Here is a 22,558-nt window from a genome sequence, read left to right on the forward strand (position 1 = left end):
CGTTTTCCTTCAGTTCCAAATACCTGCAAAAAGGCAAAGGCTTTTCTGAGCCCATCAGAGCGGGGTTTTCACAGGACAGTATGTGGATGTGACATTGGTGCTGTGGAAGGAACCAAAGGTGAGGCAGCCTTTGTTATACAAAGTAGGAGCACTGGTCCCCAGCTGTGGTTACTGGGCAGCATCAGCCACAGCTTCCCAGGAGTTGTGCTAACCGGGACCAGGATCAATGACAGCCATGCCACTCCTCCTATGTGCTCCCTGATGCAGCTTTTCTTTCCAGGACAGATGTAGCTTCCAACAACCCCAAAGATGAGATTGGGCAAACTCTGGGGGATGCTGAAGGAACTCCTTCCATTTTCTTGGCACCGTCTCATACAAGGGCTCTGCCAGAGCTTTGACGAATGCATGAGCCCATGAAGTCACAATCTTTCTCCATGGCAGATGACACAGAAGAGCACATGTTACGGATGTTTTCCATTTAAAATCATGATATTTTTATCATCTCTTTTTCCTAGAAAGACCTGTTAAATCATTAAATATCAAGGCTGCCTGTAAGAGCTCTCATGGACCAAAGACCACACGGCCAGATTTTTAAGTGGCTGTAACCCGGGATAGGTAAGTATATAATTGTTCATAAACCATGCTCCCGAGACCTTGTTCTTTCCTTTATCAACAATTTTACAATAATTAACTCTCTGCTGTATTTATATGAGACTTAGAAGCATGTCAGCAGCTAGTAAAAATCATCACGTAGACCCAGTGGCATTTGAGAAGGTGCACACGTGACAGAATAGGTGCAGAAATCTCTTGCTGTTATCTCATTCAGGGAGCGTATCTGCAGCCTGGGCCGGAAACCTCAGCAGGCAAAATGTAGTGTCAGATCTGGACTGTCTCCAGGAGGCTTGGATGCAGGACTCAAAGGTGTACTAAGTAAGTCACTACATTGGGATGAGCTGTTGACTCCCTTGAAGGCAGAGGCCTTGCAGAGAGACCTTGACAAGTTGGAGGGCTTGGAAATCACCAACAATGTGAACTTTAAACAAAGACAAGTGCTGTATTTTTTCTGGAAAAAATACATTCTGGAATGAGAGGCTGGTGAGCAGCGCTGTGCAGAGAGCCCTGGGGCTCCTGGTCCATGGAAAGCTGAATGTGAGCCAGCAGTGCCCTGGCAGCCAGGAGGGCCAGCCCTGTCCTGGGGGCATCAGGCCCAGCATGGCCAGCCGGGCAGGGGAGGGGATTGTCCCCTCTGCTCTGCTCTGCTCTGGGGTGGCCTCACCTCCAGGGCTGGGGCAGGTTTGGGTGCCACAGTGTAAAAAAGACACAAAACCATCAGAGAGGGTCCAAAGGAGGGCCATGAGGGTGGTGAAGGGCCTCAAGGGGAAGCCATACCAGGAGTGGCTCAGCCTGGAGTAGAGGAAATTGTGGGAAGACCTCATTGCAGTTACAGCTTCGTTATGAGGGGAAGAGGCGGGGCAGGCACTGAGCTCTTCTTCTCTGTGGTGACAGTGACAGGACCCCAGGGAATGGCATGAAGTTTTGTCAGGGGAGGTTTAGCTTGGATATTAGAAAAGAGTTTCTTCCTCCAGGGGGTGGTTGGGCACTAGAATGGGCTCCCCAGGGAAGTGGTCGCAGTTCCAAGCTGACAGAGGTCAAGAAGATTTTGGACAATAGTCTTGGGTACATGGTGTGATTCCTGTGAATTCCTGTGCTGGGCCAGGAGTTGTACTCTGGGATCCTTCTTGGGTCCCTTCCAACTCAGGATATTGCTCTATGAGTTAGGAAAAACCAGAGCACTTGCACAGGATTCAGAGAGAGGTGGCTGTTGCTCGCAGCATGACTGGTGCTCAGGCTTAAACCAACCAAACAACAACAAGAACAAAAGGAGAAGAAAAACTGCGGTTATTTTGTTTGCAGAAATATTTGCTCTACTTTTAAGAGCCAATATGAATTGTTTTGTTTATTTTAATTGTGGGCACAGGTATCCTTGAGATTGTTCCCAAGTGTGCCAATTCACAGTTGTTCCTGTCTTCAGGCATGGAGTGGACTGTCTGAAGGAAAGCTCCAGCTGATGCTTGCATTAGAGTCTGAAATGCTGAGTAAGCAGAATTCAGTCTGTCTTTCTGCAGTTTTGGGAGCTGGCCAGGAGCAATTTAATTTCACTGGGAAGTTTTTTCTCTTAGACACATGTATGGGACACATGTATAGACACGGTCTGAAGGGACTGTGTTATCAACTCTGATAGCTGCTGAGATATTTAGTGGTCCTGTATGAAGATAGTACAGAGCCATTCACATCCAAACCAGTAATAAAAGGAACGCATGGTAAGAACATGATTCCTCAGAGATAAGATTACAGATTTCATTAGGGAGAGACAGCGCACACTTTGACATCTCATCGGCTTTGCTGCTGCAGGGTTCCCAAAGGGATCAAGGTTCATGTACTGCTGCAGGGCTCAAAACCTGTGCCCTCAGGAGTGCAAAACTCAGTAATTCATTCTACCCTAAAAATATTTTTCTGTCTTGCTGTCTCCAAGGCCATGCCTGTCCCAGGTCCTTATTTGTCAGGTAAGAATGCATGACAAGTGTTCATAAATTTTTCCTCATCTATCTTTGGGCAAACCAGTGGTGTATCACAGGATTACTTAATGTTAGTAACTGATTATGTGTGAAGTTCAACCTTTCACGCTTCTGTTTTGTGTTTGGTCAGATATGAGGCACACCTATAATATGCAGCTGACCTTTGGTCTGTTCACAGCACATAAACCCTGAGATGTTAAACACACCGTAAATGAGGTATCCCCTTATCAGACAATCCTTCCAAGTAACTTGCATGTGCTGTTTAAATATTAAAGCTGGCAGAAAGTCACCACCAGCTGCCCATTACCCAAAACAAAGGGTGAAATCTGTGCAGCAGCCACAGCAGCCAAGGTGAGGTCCTAAGCTGTGCCCTTTCTTTGTTTGGAGTTGAATGAACCTCTGCACTTTGACCTCAGCACTGGGAGGCAATGCCTAAGAACATAATAAAAAATTATTACAAGGAGGAGAAGAAAACACATATTGTATGAGTAATTGCTATTGAAAGACTTAAGGTGATGAAGGAAGGGATGTAGTCATTGAATCTATTGTTGCTCAACATGATGTTCACCAGGCATCCTCCTGAGCTGCAGATCAGGCTGGCGTGGTACTGTGCAGTACTTCCAGCTTGGTGTCAAACCTCCCTGGAAATAACGTGATGGGATTTCTCTTGTAAGGCTTAACAAATGACTTCAATTGTGCCCCAGAAAAGTACCAGTTAAATCACTGTGATGTTAACATCACACATTTCACTTGAGTGGGAGGTTTCCTAGCAGGTTCCCTGTTGCTCAGGGTGAGTTGCATTTCGCTGATGTGTTCCAGCCTCCTGAATTTAGGCTTAGAGCTCTAATCCTTCACAACCCTGCTTTGTCTTACAGGTGTTTTGACTCTACCTTGCTTTGCTGGCCAAAACCTGGCTTGCTTGAGAATTAACATACCTAGGAAACACCCAAGAGCTCTGTTTCCTCTCAGTGAAAACAACAGTCTCTTAAACTGCTAACACCAGATCCTTCCTTCTAACACCTTTCCATGCCTGCAGTCATATTTTCCTCCCCAGGTCTCTGATTTCTTTGAGACGGCAAGTCCCAGGGAGGGAGTGGAAGCACCCCAATGGCAAGCACTGCACCCTCTGTGAAATGTCCTGAGCACGAACAAAGGGCAAGGACAACTCGATAGATACCCTCAGAGTTTTTACATGGATCCACAGCTCTTTTACTATGTACCAGCTACTGAGATGTTTCCTTCTCTCTGCTAAATTGCTGCCATCTTGGGCCAGAGCAGAAACGGGGGAATTGCCTGTGGACAAACAGCGGCAGCAGCAGCAGCAGCAGCAGGGCAGTGCTGAAGAGCTGTTCCCCCTCCATGTGCTGAGCTGTGCAGCAGAAAAGCAAGCGGAGCTCTCGGCATCCTTCTTCCCTGGTGCCCTCTAGTGACTGACACTCTGCTCTCCCGGCTCACGCTGCACAGGCTCCCGAGACACAAAGCTGCTTAGAGGCCAGGCCCGGGGCAAGGAAAGAAATAGTATCGAGTTTGTTCATTAATAACAGTGCGGGACGTGAAACTTGGTGATCTGTTCTACTTCCCTGTACGTCATGCAGGCAGCACCACCGCTGCCCTGCACCAAAACTTTAAGAACAGCAAAAGAGCTTCTTGGAAACATGGAGAACCGCCCTGGAAAAGGAGGAAGGCTGTTTCAGGAGGGGGTAGCATTAGTTGTGCTTTTACCACTATCCACTACATCAACACTCACACTGCATTAGCCTTGAAGAGAGAAGAGCTGAAGAGAGTGTCTGATCCAATGCTCAGGATCATGCCTCACTGCATCATCTCATGTCCCTGTGGGATCAGTGCAGAGCTGGGGATGTCTACGCTGGAAAAAAAGGAGGCTCAGGAGAGACCTTATTGCTCTCTACAACTACCTGGAAGGAGTTTGTAGAGACGTGGGGATCAACCCTCTTCTTCCAGGTAAACAAGTGACAGGATGAGAGGAAATGGAAGGAAGTGGCCTCAAGTTGTGCCAGAGGAGTTTTAGATCAGGTATTAGGAGAAATTTCTTCATGGAAAGGATGGTCGGGCATCAGAACAGGCTGCCCAGGAAAGTGCTGGAATCACCAACCCTGGAAATGTTAACAAAATATGTAGATGTGGCACTTGGGGATGTGGTTTAGTGATGAACACGGCCGTGTTAGGTTGATACTCAATCCTGGAGGCCTTTCTGACTTCAACAGAGTGGTTTGTGAGCCAGGCTGTCTCCCATTTCTGAGAACCCTTCAGACTGCTTGCCAACACCCCCCAGACCTAATTTCTACCTCTGGAAGCAGTAGGAGCATCTTTTCTCTGGTGTGCGCTGGAACCGAAGTAGCTCAGGGCTTCAAGTAACCTGAGGTGGAACACCCATTGCCTGTAATTAGCACACCACATCCAGGAGCTGGAATGGCCTGAAACTCAAGGGAAACCCCAGTGTCCCTAACCCAGGGTGGAATGAGGCGAGGAGGTCTGCTGGCAGGAGCATCTCAACAGCAGAGCAGCCAGAACTTTGATCTGGAGCTGGAAAATGCAGGAGTTGAAATCACTTAGAGCATCAAATTCCTTGAGCTCTAAGCAGCTGGAGCATTCATCAGTCAGAGCTGTGAGAACCAGGAGCATCTCTAATCCAAAATAGCTGGGATGTCTATCAGCTGGAGCCAGGGTGTCTGTCACCCAGGAGCCACGTGGGTTGTCCCCTGCAGGGAGCTCTATCCAGCAAGGAGCGTGGCCTCTTCCCTTGAGGATTAAATACATGTGACATGCTCCTCGCTGTGTGGAGGGTCTCTCTCAGTCCTGCTCCTGACAGCAGAAGTGAGATGAGGGTGAGCCTGGCGCTGAGGGCCCACAGGCTGTGACTGCAGGTGAGGCTGCAGCACAAGGCGGTGGAGCCTCCTCTGTACCTAAAAAAGGAGAGACAGCAGTCAGTCAGAGCTCTTGGGAGCACACCCCAGAGACTGTCAGGAGATGCCTGTCCCCCTCCCTATCCCAAAGAGTCACATCTCTCCCAGAAGGGCAGCCCAGGAAGGGCATTTGCTCAAACCCCTCTGTGAAGCAGGGTGCATTTTACCTGCACTGTGCGCACAGGAGCTGTACCCACAAACACCGGGCTGTCCCCAGCACTACACAGAACTGCTGGCAATGGGGTGCAGCTGGCCCAGACGCCAACAACACTTTGTTCACCTTTCCTGAACTCCCTTCCAAGCTGCCAGGCCCCCAAACACGAGGCGCAAATCTCCTGCGCACGCACACCCATTTGCACATTCACACCCATTTGCACATGCACACCCATTTGCACACTTATGTGCGTATTTGCACATGCACACCCATTTGTGCACTTATGTGCGTATTTGCACACTTGTGAGCGTATTTGCACCCCTGTGCGCGTATTTGCACACTCACACCCATTTGCACACTCACACCCATTTGCACACCCGTGCGTGCACTTGCACACGCCCACCAATTTGCACACTCACACCCATTTGCACACTCACACCCATTTGCCCACCTGTGCGCGTATTTGCACACACACATCCATTTGTGCACCTATGTACATATTTGCACATGCACACCCATTTGCACACTTATGTGAGTATTTGCACACGCACACCCATTTGCACATGCACACCCATTTGCACACCTGTGCGCCCATTTGCACATGCACACCCATTTGCGCACTTACGTGAGTATTGGCACACGCTCACCCATTTGCACACCCACACCCATTTGCACACGCACACCCATTTGCACACCTGTGTGCATATTTGCACACGCACACCCATTTTCACACTTGTGTGCGTGTTTGCACGCGCACACCCATTTTCACATGCACACCCATTTGCACACTTGTGAGTGTGCTTGCACACGCACACCCGTTTGCACACTTGTGCGCGTATTTGCACACGCACACCCATTTGCGCACTTATGTGCATATTAACACAATTATGTGCGTATTTGCACACGCACACCCATTTCCACACGCACTCCTATTTGCACACTTATGTGCGTATTTACACACTTCTGCGTGTATTTGCACACGCACACCCATTTGCACACTTATGTGCGTATTTGCACACTCTCACCCATTTGCATACGCACACCCATTTGCACACTCACACCCATTTGCCCACCTGTGCGCGTATTTGCACACACACACCCATTTGTGCACCTATGTGCATATTTGCACATGCACACCCATTTGCACATGAACACCCATTTGCACACTTATGTGAGTATTTGCACACGCACACCCATTTGCACATGCACACCCATTTGCACACCTGTGCGCGTATTTGCACACGCACACCCATTTGTGCACTTATGTGTGTATTTGCACTTGCACACCCATTTGCACATGCACACCCATTTGCGCACTTACGTGAGTATTGGCACATGCTCACCCATTTGCACACGCACACCCATTTGCACACGCACACCCATTTGCACACTTGTGTGTGTTTGCACGCGCACACCCATTTTCACATGCACACCCATTTGCACACTTGTGAGCGTGCTTGCACACGCACACCCGTTTGCACACTTGTGTGCGTATTTGCACACGCACACCCATTTGCGCACTTATGTGCATATTAACACAATTATGTGTGTATTTGCACACGCACACCCATTTCCACACGCACTCCTATTTGCACACTTATGTGCGTATTTACACACCTGTGCGTGTATTTGCACACGCACACCCATTTGCACACTTATGTGCGTATTTGCACACTCTCACCCATTTGCACACGCACACCCATTTGCACACACACCCATTCACACACCTGAGCACGTATTTGCACATGCACACCCATTTGCGCACTTATGTGCGTGTTTGCACACTTATGTGCATATTTACACACTTCTGCGTGTATTTGCACACGCACACCCATTTGCACGTGCACCCATTCACACACCTGAGCACGTGTTTGCTCACGCATATCCATTTGCGTGCACACACCCATTTGCACACCTGTGCGCGTATGTGCACACGCACACCCATTTGCACACTCACACCCATTTGCACACGCACACCCATTTGCACACCTGAGCACGTATTTGCACACGCACACCCATTTGCACACCTGTGCACGTATTTGCACACCCATTTGCACACTTATGTGATTGTTTGCACACGCACACCCATTTGCGCACTCGCACCCCATAGCAGATTTGGCTTTTATTTTATCTTCTCCTCATTAAATGTTGTGGTCTGGCCTCATTTCAGTGTGGGTGTGCAAGAGAAAGCCTCCTTTTACCTGACAACCTCACCATGCCTCTGGCCACACAGCCAGAGCACTGATTCTGATGCTGCAGAAAGACACGGAGACATAAATAACAACACACGGGACGAAGACAATCCTTTTAATTGCTGGCTTTACCCCGGGAAGAGGGGATCGAGCACAGCAAAGGCAAACTCCTCATGGTGCACGTGCCAGCATCCAGGGCAGCAGCAGCTGCTGCCTGCAGTGTCTCCACAGGGTGCACTGAAGGTGGCAGCATCTGCAACAGGATAGGAGAGCAGGGTCACCCTTTCCTCAGCCATTACTGCCCCGGCACTGCAGCACCCGTGTGTCTGGAAGCGTCAGAGGAAAGGGAGACCCCGGGAAGCCACTGGGTGCTGTGCGGCAGCGAGGCAAACCAGCGCCAGCAGCCTCAGCTTACCAGAATATGCCCATTTCCTTCCTCCGGTTGATGTCTCTCTTCAGCTGGCAGAGCGAACACGGGCTGCACCACATGATGGAGCAGAAGTCTCCCAGGATGGAGCCCTGTGGAGTCCGGGACACTGCATGAATAACCCCTTCCCACACCAAACGTTTAGCCTTTCAATCTTTCTATTTTACATAGTCAGCACCCCATGGCAGCTCACCCGGGCCCCGCAGCACCCTGCTGCTCATTTCCAGCGAGGACTGGGAGGAAGAAGTGTGTACTGGGATCACCTCCAGCTCACTGTGGTGAGGGAGATGTGTCCCTGACTCCTGGCCTGCTGGCACGCCCATGAAACTCCCCGCGTCTGCCCTTCCCCTTGGGCATCCCTTTCTCCTTCCCTGAGCCCCCACCCCAGCACCCAGCCCGTGGCTGCTGCCACTGTTGGGACGGGCCCTGAGCTGTTCACGGACCGGGATGTTGTATCTGGTGCGGTACAGGGTCCTCATGGCCACGCTGGCGCCACACAGGCAGCACTCATCCATGTCCCCGGCCACTTGGCAGTTCAGGCAAAGTAGGCAGAACATCCCACAAAGACCTGTGGGACAGTGAGATGTGGGCTCGGCTGAGGGGTGCAAAGACGGAGGAAAGGGGGAAAAGCCAGCCGGCAGCTGTGGCTCTTGACATCAGGCAAGAGCTGCTCTGCCTCCAGTACCCACAGGAGTGGGGTTTGCAGCAGGAGGAGCAGGGTGAAACACCAGGAGCACACAGCACGAACAACACGGAATTTGGGGCAGGTATGTACTCACACACGCCGCAGTCAGAGCAGCAGTCCATCAGGCCTGTCTGCCACTCCCCTCGCTGCTGGACAGCTGAAAACTGGGGTTGGACCGTAATCACCGTTTGAGAGGCCATTGCCAGCACGGGGTCAGGTCCCTGCAGGCAGTTTGGGGTCTGGAAAGAAGATCAGAGGAAGATGCTGCAGGTGTTTCTGAAGTGGCCGTCTTGCTCAGGCTGCTGCATTCAAAGATAGAGCTCCTTGGGGAGTCCCCACTGCCAGGGTAATGCCACCCTCACCACAAAGGGGGGCACAGTTCTGCCAGAAGCTGCCACTAGCCGCTGAAGCAAAGTCTCCCCCAAAACCAGTCTCCCCCCTAATGCAGCAGCACATCATCCCTTGCCTATGCAAGTAAAACGCCTCTGTGAAAAGGGAGGTTCTTCTGCTTCAGAACTGCAGTGCTTCAACACCTCGAACCTGTCTTCTCATCTCCACGTCATCTTTTATCGTGGTAAATTACTTCGTATTGTCTGCGTAAAATTGCCTGCGTTTTGGGTTGAGGTTTTTGTTTGTTTGTTTTGTTTATGATCGCAGTCTCCCAAATTACTGCTTCTCAGTTCTAGCCTCCCCAGCTCTCAGGAATCACCTTAATCTTTGCTTTGTTCTGTGGGAAGCTCAGCCTATTTGCTTCCCCCTCTCCCTTTCTTCTTCACTTGTCTTCTTGGTGTGCTTCAAGTCAGTGGGTTTTCCTTGTCTCTTTCCATCACCCTAAACCCTGTCACCAGTTCCTACCCCTCCTCCACTTGACTGTCTGTTGTCAGCACCTCATCCTCCTCTTCCTCAGTCCTGTGGGATCACCATAGCCTGTGGAGTTCTCCTCCATCCCATCCTTCCTCAGCAAGGAGCTGCATCCTCTGCGAGTAGGAAAGCTTCTGCTCCGCAGCACCATCCCCAAAATCACCTGAGCAGTGTAATAACTCCACCTGCACCAGCACCTCCATCACTCCCTGCCACCCCTGCAAAGCACAGCACAAGCTTCTGCCACTCTCACTTTTCTTTCTGGAGCTTTAATTAAAATAAACAAACAAACAAAAACAAAAAATAGAAGATGGTCCCACAGGAGAAGTTCCATGCAGACACACTCCCTGCCCTGTGCCCAAGCTCTGCACCACTTCGTTAAGCGCTCTAAGAGGATTGTTTTCACATCAGAATTGCACATTTACACAAAGTATTAAACAACACGAGAAATGGGGTGGAACAATTACTGTGTCCAGCACTCTGATGATGCCATTGAGCTCATTAGGCACATCAGAGTGGCTCCGGCTGTGGCATTGTATTTGTACTGACTAATGCCAGCAGGTGGCAACGGGTTGATGGCTCTGCTGGCAGCTCCTGTGACTCCCCAGCATTTAAGGACACATCCCAGCTGTCAGACACAGCCTGTTGCTGTAGGGCCAGCCCTGGTTCCTGGTAGCCCCAGAAAGAGGAAAAAAAGATTGTTGAGATATGGTACAAGAGGGAAGAAAGCTGGTAAAAATCTCCACGGTTTGCTCCTGACTTTTTGCAGCTTTCTGGCTGGGCTGTCCCTATCTGAGACACCTGTGAGTGAAGCAGGGGACACTGCAACTATTGTCCCTCTCCGGACACCTCCTGGCCCTGCCTTGGCCAGCTGTCCCTGTTTGTTCATCCACGAAATGCCAGGTAATTCCAGCCACCTCTGCAGCCAGTGTAACACCTCCTGGCATGCCGAAACAGCATCCCCTTCCAGAAGCCTTGGCACACAATGATTTAAGAAGCAAGAGCCAGGAGGGGCAGGAAAGCAGGCAGAGCATGCACAGGCTATGGAGTGGAGAGCCCAGCACGGGGCTCCCATGCAGGAGCAGGGATGCCCAGCAGCAGGCAGGACCACAGAGACCACAGGGAGAAGTGTGCACAGGAGCAGCAGCAGCAAGAAAAATTTTAGGGGCAGGATCCCTCCAGTCAGGCTTCCCCTTCCCCTCCCCAGGTGCAAGCACACCACATCCCTGCACGGGTGGAGGTTGCAGTGCAGAGCAGCAGCCTCGAGAAGCCTCTGCCACATGCTCACCCCCCCAGGAGATGGCCCAGCACACCAAACATATCACAGTTCTACAATTCACAGCCCAATGGCATCACCAGCCATGCTGGAATGACTGATGGGGACAAAAGGATCCTGAGGTGCATGCAACCACATTTCACCAACAGCCAAGGTCATAAAGCAGCATCTATAGGCACTATATGTGCACAAATGAGCAACACAGTGCAAAACCTGCTGTCCTCTACCTCTGTTCCCCACATCTGTCAAGATGACATCAGCAGCACCCACCATGCTGTGGTGAACCCTGAAGCAGTTTTGCAGACAGAAAACCTCACCTTTGTTTCCAGCCCTTCCCCTTGCCCAGCTTCACTGCTTCAGCCACGAGCAGTTTCCACACCACAGCCAAAGCCATGCCATACGTACTTTCCAAGCTGTCCTTGTCCCAGCAGGCAAGAGTCCTTTTCCTGGTTCTCATGCTTTATATGTGCTCTGACAAATGACCTCTGCTCCCTCTGACTAACAGAGCAAATGCCAGTTCAGGTGCAGCTTTGCACAATGGCAGCTGCCCTGCTTCATTCCTGCTGCCCGCCCTCCCCTTTCCCCACCCGGGTGTTCTCCAGGCCCTGCTGGGAAAGGTTTCCAGAGAGGAGAAATTTCCTTCCAGGCTCCTGTGCTGCCTCAGCCATGTGCTGCTGGAGGCGCAGCGACCTTTCTTTTGTCAAACCTGAGCATCTGCAGGAACTGCCTGTCAGTGCACTGGGTGACATGGGGGCAGCCTCTCTTAGGCTAAAAATGCACTTTTCTGCATTGCCAGGGATAATCCATAGGACCATCTGGGGTTTAAGCAGTGTGGGGTGCCATCACACCCACTCACCCTGCAGCACAGATAGAGCCACTCACTACCTGCCATTCAAAAGTTTTGTGGTGAAGGTGAAGGCAGAGTGGGGACAAAAAAAAAATCAAATTCTCCTTAAAGAATGAAACTGGGAGATACTTGCAAGGATCAGAAGTCCTTTAACATTTCTCTTGAGAATGATGGAGAGAGGGTGGGTGCAACCTCCACCTTCAGGATGGGAATGCAGGGTTCACAGCCCAGTGCACACAGATGGGCTGTTTAATGCCAAGCAGGAAGATGCCACTGTTTGTCCCTGGAGAGGACAAAGATCACCCACGACCCAGCCAGGTTTTTTATCACAGGTGGGGAGGAATTTTTGATCAGGGTCCATATCTCTTCAACACTGAGGTGAGCTGGTGCCAGGCAGCCCCAAATCCCCATGCCTTTCTATTCAGAAAGGTGGCAGTGACCAACAGCCCTGGACAGCCACGTGGGCCACCACAGCAGGGGCAATGCTGCGTGGCCTGCAGAAGTCACTTCCCTGCAGGAAGACCCAGCTCTGCCCTGCAGCAGTAGCCATTTTCCCAAATTTTGCAACTTGGATGAGCAACACTGACTCCTTCAATGTATTAAATATCCTTTCTAAAAGCTGATCCAATAACAAAATACTAGTGAAAATCTCTCTCTGCAGCTGGCACAAGGAAATCTCAGCTACACCAGGGGCTAGTGAGATGGATAGAGCAGAAGGATAGGTGCTGTCAGGTAGTGCAAAAATGACATACAAAGAGGTAGGAAGACAAACTCAAAACTTTATTTCTGCAGTTAATTAGGGAAAATCAAATGCAATCAAGGCAAGCTCCACATGGTGCATTCCCCAACAGTCAGGGCAATGGTGACTCCTGCCTGCAGCAACTCCAAGGATGCAGCAAGGGTGGCAGCATCTGCAACAGGATGGGAGAGGAGTGTCAGGGACTGGGGCTGTGCCTCACCATGCTCTGTGTGTGCCCCCAGTCCTTCCCCCTTCACCCTGCACAAGGTCCCCAGTGACATTTTGCTTCAGGACAGGTGACTCTTGTCACCTGTCCATGGCCATTTCCCCACTGCAGCAAACTTTGTCCGGTGTCAAGATGTTGGCAGGAGAGGCTCCGGGAAGCCGCCTGGCTGCGTGTGACAGCAGCTTCATGGACCAGCACCAGCACCCCCAACTTACCAGAATATTCCAAGCTCCCTCCTGCGGTTGATGTCTCGCTTAATTTGGCAAACAGAGCACATGGGGCACCACATGGTGACACAGAAGTCAGAGCAAATGGACCCCTGTTAGAGAGAAACTGGTTAGGGACAGAGGCTTCCCAGAAGTCACATTCCAGCCAAGAAAATGTTAATCACATTCCAGATCGAGTACTCTTTTGTGCTTGGCAGGCTGCAGCATCCTGAAAAGAAAACACTGGAGGCCTGGGCTGGCAAACCCCAAGCACCATGAAAAGGAAGGAAGGAGCCCTTTGTGCAGGCTGCAGATAGCTACTTATCTTTTGACTTCTGAGGTTCAGACTGGGAAGAAAAATGCACACAGGAACAGACAATTTGGGCAAAGTGAACTTAAGCCCCCTGGTTTGCAGTCGGGATGGCAGGAACCATCTCCCCTCCAGGAAGAAACGCCCTCATGTATATACTGTCCACTTTTCTCCCAAACCTGATTGTGGATCTTTATCCGTGTAACCAGCTTCACCTATTCTTTAGTCAGCCCACAGTTATCTCAAGTCTTTCCCATCTTTCAAAGCTCAAAGGAGGAAGCAGCAGCTGAGGTAGATACGAATGGGAAAAGAATGGGAAAAAAAGGGCGAGTGGAAATCACTGCTGCCCTGAGCCCCTCCCTGAAGTGCAGAGAGAGGAGCCTCGGGGGCATCCCGTCTTGCAGGCTTGCAGCAGGGTGAGGGGGCAGGCTCAGCACTGACCGGGATGTTGTATCTGGTGCGGTACAGGGTCCTCATGGCCACGCTGGTCCCACACAGGCAGCACTCGTTCATGTCCCCGGCCACTTGGCACGCCAGGCAGGGGAAGCAGAACATCCCGCAGCAGCCTGGCAGGGGAGAAACACAGCACTGGCTGAGTGAGGCTCTGCCTGACGGCCCGGACACACGGGAGCAGCTAGGAGAGCCAGGCTGCACGGGACCGAGCAGCGGGAAAGGCAAGGAAAGCGTGTCCCAGGCACTCACAGACGCCACAGTCGGAGCAGCAATCCATCAGGCCTGTCTGCCACGTGCATCTCGAGACAGAGGACATGGCTCCGCCGTACTGCGGCTGGATCGTCACAACCGTGGGGACAGCCATGCCAGGTCCTCTTCTGAAAGACAGAGGAAACCGGATAGTCAGTGACAAAACTGTGGTCGGTCTGAACCGTCAACCAAACTGGTGGCTACCTGCCTTTGGCCCAACTCCCTAGGCTGCCACTGGAGGTGATAGAGCATAACGATATCTTGCCTGCATTTCTATCTTTCCAAGGTTTTTGCATTATCCGCCATTTCATCCAGCCTTCAAAATAGCATCAGGTCACTGGTGTTCTCCACTCCACCCCACAAAGGCTTTGCTAGTGCTTAGGCAGGGCTCATTCCTCTTGTGCTGAGCTGGGCTGGGCAGTGAACCCAGGCTAAAGGGAGTGACTTGGCCATTCCAGTTGCTGGGCTTGGTGTATTTTACACGAGGTGGCTTTGGCATGGCCCAGAGCACGTGGGAAGCACCTGTGGACTCAATTTCCTCATAGCAAAGCCAGGCTAGGCACAAGATAGATACTATAGAAAACTCGTATCTCTGGTTCCTTGACATAGGGAGCCAGAAAGCCAGAATATCAGTGTCTGAAGGCTGACACCCTCTCCTTGCCTTCCTGAGGTTAAGCAAGTAAGTAAACCTTGAAAACCAGTAAGCTTCAGGCCTAAAATAGGGATGATGATAATAGTAAGACTAGTGTTGGACTAGTAGCTCTACTACTACCAGAAAGCTCTTCTGAAAAATATTACATTATATTAATCATGTCATATCATACCATATCATGCCATATATTACTTTAGCTTATAAAAATATTGAAATGATTTTTTTAATTTTGTAAGTTCCAAATACTACATATCGCAGTAGTGTATTGATTTGTAAAAAAACCCCTGCAAATATTCTTACTAAATACTTCACTAGCTCTCATAAAAAAAACCAACCAAACCAAACCAAAAACCCAAAAACAAACAAACAAACAAAAATCAAACCAAACAAAAAACCCAACCAACCAACCAACCAAAAAAACCCCAAAAACTGTTGCCTGGGACCTGCCCACTGGCACTGTTGCCTGGAAGGCTGACCTGAAACAGAGACTGGACAGAGCTAGAGAATAAAGTAGGTATTTATTGAAAGGCTTCCAGGATCCACCTTGGGCAGGACCAGAGCCTGATCAAGGCTGCACCCTGAGTCCACTATGAAATGCCACCAATGGCAGACCGGTCACAAGGTTTTTTATCAGTTTTGGTCCATTTGCATATTGGGGTTTAATTGTCCAATTACAGCTTCAGGTTGTGAGGTCTCATCCTCCTTGTTCCTCCCTACAGTCCACGGTTCTTTATAATTTTGGGCCTGAAAGTTGTCCTTGGTCTTCAGCAGGAAAAGGATTTGTTTCGTCTACCTACCTTAAGAGCTTACTGGCACTTAATATGAGGCTCAGAACTACATCCCTAGGTAACATAGAATCTGCAATATATGAAAGCTAAAGCTTAAGGCGTCACTAGCAACATGCAACAAGAACAATTCCTCTCTGCTTCTAAAATTCCCTAGCCAAGTAAAAAAGCACAAAGTATTGCTAGGTAACCATTCTAAGAAAGTTTGGTCTCAGGTGAGGTTGTGTGATATAAACTGCCTGCTCACATTCGTTGAGACTTTTTTCCCCATAAGTAGGGTCGGTTTTTTTATCTGTTAGAAACAGCAATTCGACAAAGGCAGACCCACCCTGCTGGGTGGTCGCTCCTCCCCCTCCTCCTCCTCCTCCTGTTGCTTCTGAGCTCAGAAGCCAGAATCGAAACTGAAATGAAAGAGTGATGCTGGGGGAGGGGGAGCACCTTCTTTCTCCATCCTTTGGATGCTTCTCCAGAAATCCCACTCCTGGCTGCAGCTGGAGGTGGTATCAGGTATGTGTGTCCAGAGGGAAGTGCAATGCCTCTGCCTACCCACAGCAGTGCCACCGACATATGGTGACTCTCTCTACACTTTTACAAAGGCACAGTGTCCTCTAGACAAATATTATTCGCCTGTTCTCTCCTCTCCTAGCTGCAAACAATAATGAAGAGTTTGAAGCATAGCTGCACTTGCCACCGACAGCACACTCCACTGAAGGGACAAGCAAGCACACGGGGAGACCAGGTATCAAAAGCCATCAATATCTGAGCTTCTGGCAGGGCAGCTCAGTTTAAACAGAGAGTTAAATACCAGTCAGATTCCTTCAACACACTTATACAATTGTGTTAGCATCAGAAAGCAGCAAGTAAAGGTAAACTCTCCCTAATCCAGCTCCTGTAAATAGCTTTCTAAAAGCCCCCCCCACCACCACATCCCCAAGTAGGATTTACCAGATAGTTATATTGATTTATGGTTTATATGTTGAGTTACATTGATAATGATTTATACTTTGTGCTGAGCAGGAAAAAAAGAAAAAAAACATCCCTACTTTGACACTATTATCCCACTCTTCCCTGGCTAACAAGTTACTAATATTTCCATGCTTTTAGAGAACTAACCTGGTGAGCAGCCTTGATCAGTGCAGGCTTCCTCTTCAGCTGTGACCCTGCAGAAAGAGGCTCTGGCAAAGATGAAACTTACTCCCTCAGACGTCTAATTGGCAGCCAGCAGTAAAAAAACGCACAATGGGTGGGAGGTAACCCGAAGGGGGAAGTTAGGAGATGTGCCCTTACAACCACAGACTTAAAACATGAGGAACACAGCCATTTATTTTTCCTTTTCCCAGGATTAGTTCTGCTTTATTAAAAAAAAAAAATGTTTGCATGTTTGTTGTCTTATTCCCCTAACTTTGCCCACATGCTGTTGCTGTTTAGGAGAGTGCAGTTCTGAATGATGTACTTTAATCAGGACAGATATTTAGGTTTTCATTTCTTAGAAAATACACCCCACATGGAGGCTTTGCAAAAAATTAGGCTGATTCCCTAAGTGCTTGTCACAAGCCACGTAGCCCTTTGTAAAATTAACTGAGCACTTACCTTACACACATAAATTTCCCTTTATGAGATACTAATATTTAGAGTTTCTGCACTAACACGCCCCAGATATTTAACCCTGTGCAAATCATGACAGTATTGGAGGCACTTCCACAATTTTTGGAAAATCTGTGGCACGAGCGTAAGAAATAAAGTACAAGTTTCTAAACTCAGTTAAATACTGGTTATCTTGCGCCTTTTGAAAGGTCTCCTTTGTTAAATACCGTTTACCTCCTACTTGCCTTCTCTCGGTTAAATGCGACCTATCTCATTATCTCGTACCTATTGAAGGATCTGCTTTGTTAAATACTGTTTACCCCATACCCGTTGTTATTGTAATGCTCTCCCTGCTAAATGCTACTTACCTCAAAATCCCTTCCTTTAGAATTGTATTCTTCCCCGTCGAGTACCCGCTCCTGCCCTGCCGCTTCCCGCATGGCTACGACGACACCACCCGGCATGTAAGTGAAGGAGACTGCCAAGGACCTCAGCGCCCAGGAGTGGACTGGATATAAAAACCCCTAAAAAACCCCGACCCAACACGAAACCAAGGCCTAAGAAAAACCACTCTGGGTCGGCAGAACCATAGAGAACCTCACACCAATCAGAGCTGGATTCCACCTCGTCACCAAAGCTTAAACAGCACTCGATCACACAGGGACCCCTAGACCAGGAGGCCAACACGCTCTTCCCGGGGTTTTCCCCAAGGGACTCTGGCTGGGACACCGCCTCCCTTGCATTGTCCGTCGGGAACAGCGGTGGTAGGCGCAACCCCTCGAGCCCTCACCTAGAGCTGATCTTAACAAAGGCATTACAAAGGGGCTAGTCTCCTTGCCCGATTTTTATTGCCGGGACAGCACTTTTTGTTTCCCAGCAGGATGCACATGGTATGCAGAGATCCCAGAGAGGATCCGTGTTGCTGCTGTAATAGATACATAGTATTAAATTCGTGGATTGAAATTGTGTGTGTATTAAAACTTTGCAGTGGAATGTAAAAACCCCTGAATTCCTGGAAACAGTTCCAGGGCATCTCTTTGCATACCACAGTCTTTTCACAGTCCAAAGGTGTTACCTCGACGTCTGCCAGAGAGCTAACCGGGAAACGGCCCATAAGCATGGGCTGACCACATCTTCACAGTTCATCAGGAGATCCGATACCAGTCTGGGCAGAGGGCTGCAGAAACCTTCTGACAGAAGATTCGGAGACTTTTCATTCAGACGTCTTTTCAATTTCTCAGGAAACTCTTTCAGATATCCCTTGCGGACACCAGACATTTCAATGATTATGTTATGTACATGATGTCATGTTCTTCGGGTTCTTTGTTACCGTCTTGTTTTCGCCTCAGGGTAGAAAAATGGTTTAAAACACCTACCCTGAGACCCCGAATTTGTGGGCAGTACTCCGGAGAAGCACCCTTTGCTGCTCCCGGATTGTCCACCCAACATTCGATCGGTGTTGTCCTGATTTATCGTGGCGTTTCCCGAAATTGCTTTTCAAATTTGTTCAATAAATCTTTGATTTTGGAAATTGGCTCTGATCATTTATAACACTGCTTTCACAGGAGCAAGTAAAGTTCGGTGCACCCCATGGGAAGTGCTGATGGTGAAATTCCCTTCTCTCTTCCCCTCATGAAGAACATGGAAAGGAGAAGTTCAGGCTAAACTTCAATATGGCAACTTTGTCAACAGGCTGGGATTTAGGGTGCTTTAAGTGAAGCTTTTTACCAGTCGTGCTGCTGAGAAAACAGGGAGCCATGCCTTGAAATGCTTCCCTTGGCTCCCAGCAGGTCCAAAGTTTAACTGTGTCTGCCCCTGCTTTACAGTGGGGCTGCCTGGCCACTCCCTGGCTGGATCATACACAGCTGGTGTTTTCTGTTAAGAACATTGCAACAGGCTGTGGAAACTGAGGTTTGCAAAAAAAATTGTAGATGAGCAGATTCTCCCTGGAGGAGGAGATGTCTGATATCCCACTGGCTGGCTGGATGAGGCTCATAGCCTAGGAGTCTGCTGGGGAGGAGTGAAACAGGAAGCTGAAATGCAGTCAGTTTTTTTAGGTGTTAAGAAGAAAAAGCTCCAGAGAGACCTCAGAGCACCTCCAGTACCTAAAGGGAGCCACAAGAGAGCTGGAGAGCAACTTTTCACAAGGGCATGGAGAAACAGGGCAAGGAGGAATTGCTTTGAACTGAAGGTGGATAGGTTTAGGATGTATTACAAAGAAATTCTTCATTTTTAGGGTGGTGAGGCACTGGAACAGGTTGCCCAGAGAAGCTGTAGATGTTCAAGGCCAGGTTGGATGGGGCTTTGAATAACATGGTCTAGTAGAGAGAGCATCCCTGCCGATAGCATGGGGTTTGAAAATAGATGATCTTTAAAGTCCCTTCCAAACCAAGCCACCTGATGATCATTTCCAAGAAGACAATGGAAAAATTCTGCTGTAATCAATACTCACCAATTTAACATGTACCACAGTAAATGCAATACTCCTGAAGATTCAGGAGCACAGATTAAAAAAATCCCCCTTAACACATTTTTGCTTTCTCTGCAAAGAACAAGTTATGGGTTATGTCATCTACCACTGTATTCTGTGGAGCAGTTACAAGCAGAAACTCATTTATTCCAGTTTGGGCCACTCACACGTAAATGTACGTGCCTGTCCTCCGTACCACTTAAAACAAGTCCAACCTGCAGCTTCAAACATGACCACTAATGAGCAAAGCCACCTTCCCCAGCATGCTGCCTTGTGCTATTTACACAGACTAAGGTGTCTCGAGTGGCGAGCGGTGTGCTCATTCACAGAGTCCATGAATCCCATTGCTGTGCAGGTCAGGGGGGCTGCCTGGCACAGGGGGGTGCCTGGGGGCCTCTCTCCAAAGCTCTGGACCCACCAGTACTTTCCAGAGACAGAGTAACAGTCTCAGGGTTCTGTTTCAGACATGGAGAAGGGCTTCTGAATCAGAAACTTCACCTTTTTTTCTAGATGTCTCCACAGCTTCAATGGAAGAGCTCTTTACCCACAAACTTTGCTTCCTTCCCACAGCTTGAAACAACTTAGGCAAAAAGGAACTTCCTGCAACCGTAAAAGTTGCAGGAGCATGGAGTTGAGTAAATGCAAGGGGAAATTTTCACAGCCCTTACAAATATAGCTGACGGTCAGGTGCACTTCTCAGCAAAACTGAAGCCATTGCAGTTGGTACAAGCAGAGGGCTGCTCCCATGTCTGCACATCCCCCGTGTCTCCCATGCCAGGGGCACTGCACACAGTGTAGAGGGTCTGCTAGGGAGACTGATCAGACAGAAAATGATGCTGTGGCTGGGAGCATGCAGTGCCATCTGGGCAAGGGGCCTGAACCCCCTGTGCCACAGGCACCCAAACATGAATCTAGCACACAGTGTAGAGCTTACAGCCAGGGCCAGGGGTACCACCAGCTTTGCAGCAGCTGTTCGCCACAGCTGGTCAGAGCTAAACAGAAGTAGCAGAGGTGGTTTCAAACCCTTCCACAACGGCATGCTAGTGCTGGCAATGGTTTGTCACAAGGTATTTCACACATCTTGTGTGAGAAAGACTTCTGGCTGTGCTTCTGCTTCTGTGGCTTGCTACATTTTCATGCTTTCAGTGGTGCCACTCTTTCTCCAGCTCATTCAGATTTACAGGATAATGCCCTCTGGGAATGAAGATTTATCTCAGGAGCTCACAAGGTAAAAAACAACTAAAGTAAAAATCAACAAATCAACCCTCTTGTAACAGACAGACCTATCCAACTAACACATTTTGTAGTCTGCTGCTTCATTAACTGCGTAACTCAAAAATTCACTGAGTTGCACCTGCACACAAGCAGAACTACCAGAGGGTGCAAGTGTGGATCCTCCTGTCCCCATCCCCACCACCAGAGAGTGGTGGGAAGCAGGAGAACCTCAGCAGTTCAGCTATTCTTGGGTCAGCTCCAGAGGCTTTCCAGGGTAAGCTGACTGGCCCATGGCTAATTTCCAGCTTGGACATATGCTCAGTGCCGTTTTTATGGCAGTTTGACCCCAAGCTGACAGCTTCTGCCAGAACAAGGCAGGGGATGGTGGACCTCCCCTTCTGCTGTCTCTTGTGTCTGGCACACGTGATGTCCTTGCTTTAACACCTGTGCAGGAGCTGAGTGAACAGCCACACATGATGTGTCATGAAGTTAATCCAGCATTAACCAAGGTACAGGCAAAAAGACATCCAACACACTTTGCAACAGTATTTGACGGCTGAAAAGTATTTTTTTAATGTATTGATGTTATTTAGCAAAGTTGTACTGGGGATTAAAAAGGGCCTTTACTACTTAGTAATAATAATGATGTTTTTTAAGACAGATGGGAGAAGATATTGAGAGAGTTGAACTGGGAGAGATGATGTGCAAGATGGGGAAGCTGTATGGCTCCACACCTGCTACATGTACATGACCACAAGTCCTCTTCAGAGGAGAGCTTTGCATGGCATCTCTCCATGGCAGTCTCATCACCCAACATGCTCACCCTGATGGAAGGGTAGGTTATAACCTCTGATGGAAGCTCTCCAGCTGTTTAACCTCCATTTCTCTGATTTAACATGGCATAAATAAATCAGCGCTGAGCAGCTCAAATTCTTGAAGGCAATTTTTTGCCTCCCACTTCCTCTCTCATCACTGATTTCTCAAGCAAAGCCTGAAGACAGAAGATACAGCACTCGCTACCTTTGCACCTGCCCATGTGGATGGTTCCCCTATGTGCATGTCCCAAGATCTCAGAGGACCCCTGGCAGCACAGCAGCTCAGAGCTGGGCTGAGAGACATGGGAAGGAGTGAGAGAACACCTCCCCCATCCTATCCAGCACGTGAGAAAAAACCCAGCAGTAGTGGTCCAGTAGAGCACATTCATCAGATAAAGACACAACAAGGGACGAAACCCTGTAGGTGCCAGAGTCCTGCTTGGGGTTGAGCAACCAAATATTTATCACCTGTCACCTGGGAGAGGAGGCGTGCACTGGACACCAGACCTTCAACCTGTTCTTTACCAGCCAAGAGCAACCTCAGCCCCACTAGCTCCAGGGACAACCTGTGCCTACACAGCCTTGGCTTTCTGCCCTGGGTTTTCCTCCCAAGGAGGAGGAAGGCAGGAAACTCCCACCCTTCATCTAATGGATACAGTCAAAGTGACACTTTAGTGTGATCTGCCAATCCTTCTTTTACTGCCTTGCTGCACCCACTGTGTAGTGTCACGCACGTGGAACTGTGCGGAAAAAAGGGATCATGCCAACTCTAAGCAAGTAAACTCAAGGTGCCTTCCAGCAAATGCTTTAAAGGACAACAGTAATGCATGTTATGGTGTACATGAAGTCCGTGCTTTTCTCCATTTTCCTTCCAAGTAGTTTTATTTCCATTTATAAATATTCTCTAAAAAA

At 49.1% G+C, this 22,558-nt stretch overlaps 2 protein-coding genes and 1 long non-coding RNA gene across 6 annotated transcripts; 1 reads left to right on the forward strand and 2 right to left on the reverse strand.

Moving 5' to 3' along the window:
- Positions 1–7,815: 7,815 nt before the first annotated feature.
- LOC136290704 (placenta-specific gene 8 protein-like) lies at positions 7,816–11,513 on the reverse strand. Of its 3 annotated transcripts, XM_066185028.1 has the most exons (5): positions 11,413–11,513; positions 9,053–9,197; positions 8,717–8,841; positions 8,262–8,365; positions 7,816–8,099 (listed from the first exon to the last, which is right to left on the reverse strand). In XM_066185028.1, coding segments are annotated over exons 2-5 (336 nt in total). In that variant the 5' UTR covers positions 9,159–9,197; positions 11,413–11,513; the 3' UTR covers positions 7,816–8,098. The 3 variants fall into 3 exon arrangements, with proteins under 3 accessions (XP_066041125.1, XP_066041124.1, XP_066041123.1); XM_066185027.1 differs by lacking the exon at positions 7,816–8,099 and having other exon boundaries at positions 8,258–8,365; positions 11,501–11,513; XM_066185026.1 differs by lacking the exon at positions 7,816–8,099 and having other exon boundaries at positions 8,258–8,365.
- Positions 11,514–12,701: 1,188 nt separating this feature from the next.
- LOC136291419 (placenta-specific gene 8 protein-like) lies at positions 12,702–16,784 on the reverse strand. 2 transcript variants are annotated; one of them, XM_066186472.1, is made up of 5 exons: positions 16,676–16,784; positions 14,126–14,253; positions 13,865–13,989; positions 13,123–13,226; positions 12,702–12,853 (listed from the first exon to the last, which is right to left on the reverse strand). In XM_066186472.1, coding segments are annotated over exons 2-5 (345 nt in total). In that variant the 5' UTR covers positions 14,241–14,253; positions 16,676–16,784; the 3' UTR covers positions 12,702–12,852. The 2 variants fall into 2 exon arrangements, with proteins under 2 accessions (XP_066042569.1, XP_066042568.1); XM_066186471.1 differs by lacking the exon at positions 12,702–12,853 and having other exon boundaries at positions 13,119–13,226.
- Positions 15,977–18,627, forward strand: LOC136291420 (uncharacterized). Its single transcript, XR_010721527.1, has 3 exons — positions 15,977–16,069; positions 16,209–16,301; positions 17,535–18,627. It is a non-coding gene; the product is annotated as an uncharacterized lncRNA (long non-coding RNA).
- The last annotated feature ends 3,931 nt before the right edge of the window (positions 18,628–22,558 follow it).

Source organism: Chamaea fasciata, unplaced genomic scaffold (assembly GCF_029207755.1).
Source record: "Chamaea fasciata isolate MVZ Bird 193981 ecotype frontalis unplaced genomic scaffold, bChaFas1.0.hap1 SCAF_6, whole genome shotgun sequence".
In the NCBI taxonomy this organism is placed as follows: domain Eukaryota; kingdom Metazoa; phylum Chordata; class Aves; order Passeriformes; family Sylviidae; genus Chamaea; species Chamaea fasciata.

Coding starts and splice junctions, on each gene's coding strand:
- LOC136290704 (XM_066185027.1), bottom strand. CDS start 9,158: ATGGCCTCTCAAACGGTGATTACGGTCCAACCCCAGTTTTCAGCTGTC. Junction 8,842..9,052: donor CTGCTCTGACTGCGGCGTGT/GTGAGTACATAC, acceptor ACTGTCCCACAG/GTCTTTGTGGGATGTTCTGC. Junction 8,366..8,716: donor GCACCAGATACAACATCCCG/GTCCGTGAACAG, acceptor CGGACTCCACAG/GGCTCCATCCTGGGAGACTT.
- LOC136291419 (XM_066186471.1), bottom strand. CDS start 14,240: ATGGCTGTCCCCACGGTTGTGACGATCCAGCCGCAGTACGGCGGAGCC. Junction 13,990..14,125: donor CTGCTCCGACTGTGGCGTCT/GTGAGTGCCTGG, acceptor CTCCCCTGCCAG/GCTGCTGCGGGATGTTCTGC. Junction 13,227..13,864: donor GCACCAGATACAACATCCCG/GTCAGTGCTGAG, acceptor TCTCTCTAACAG/GGGTCCATTTGCTCTGACTT.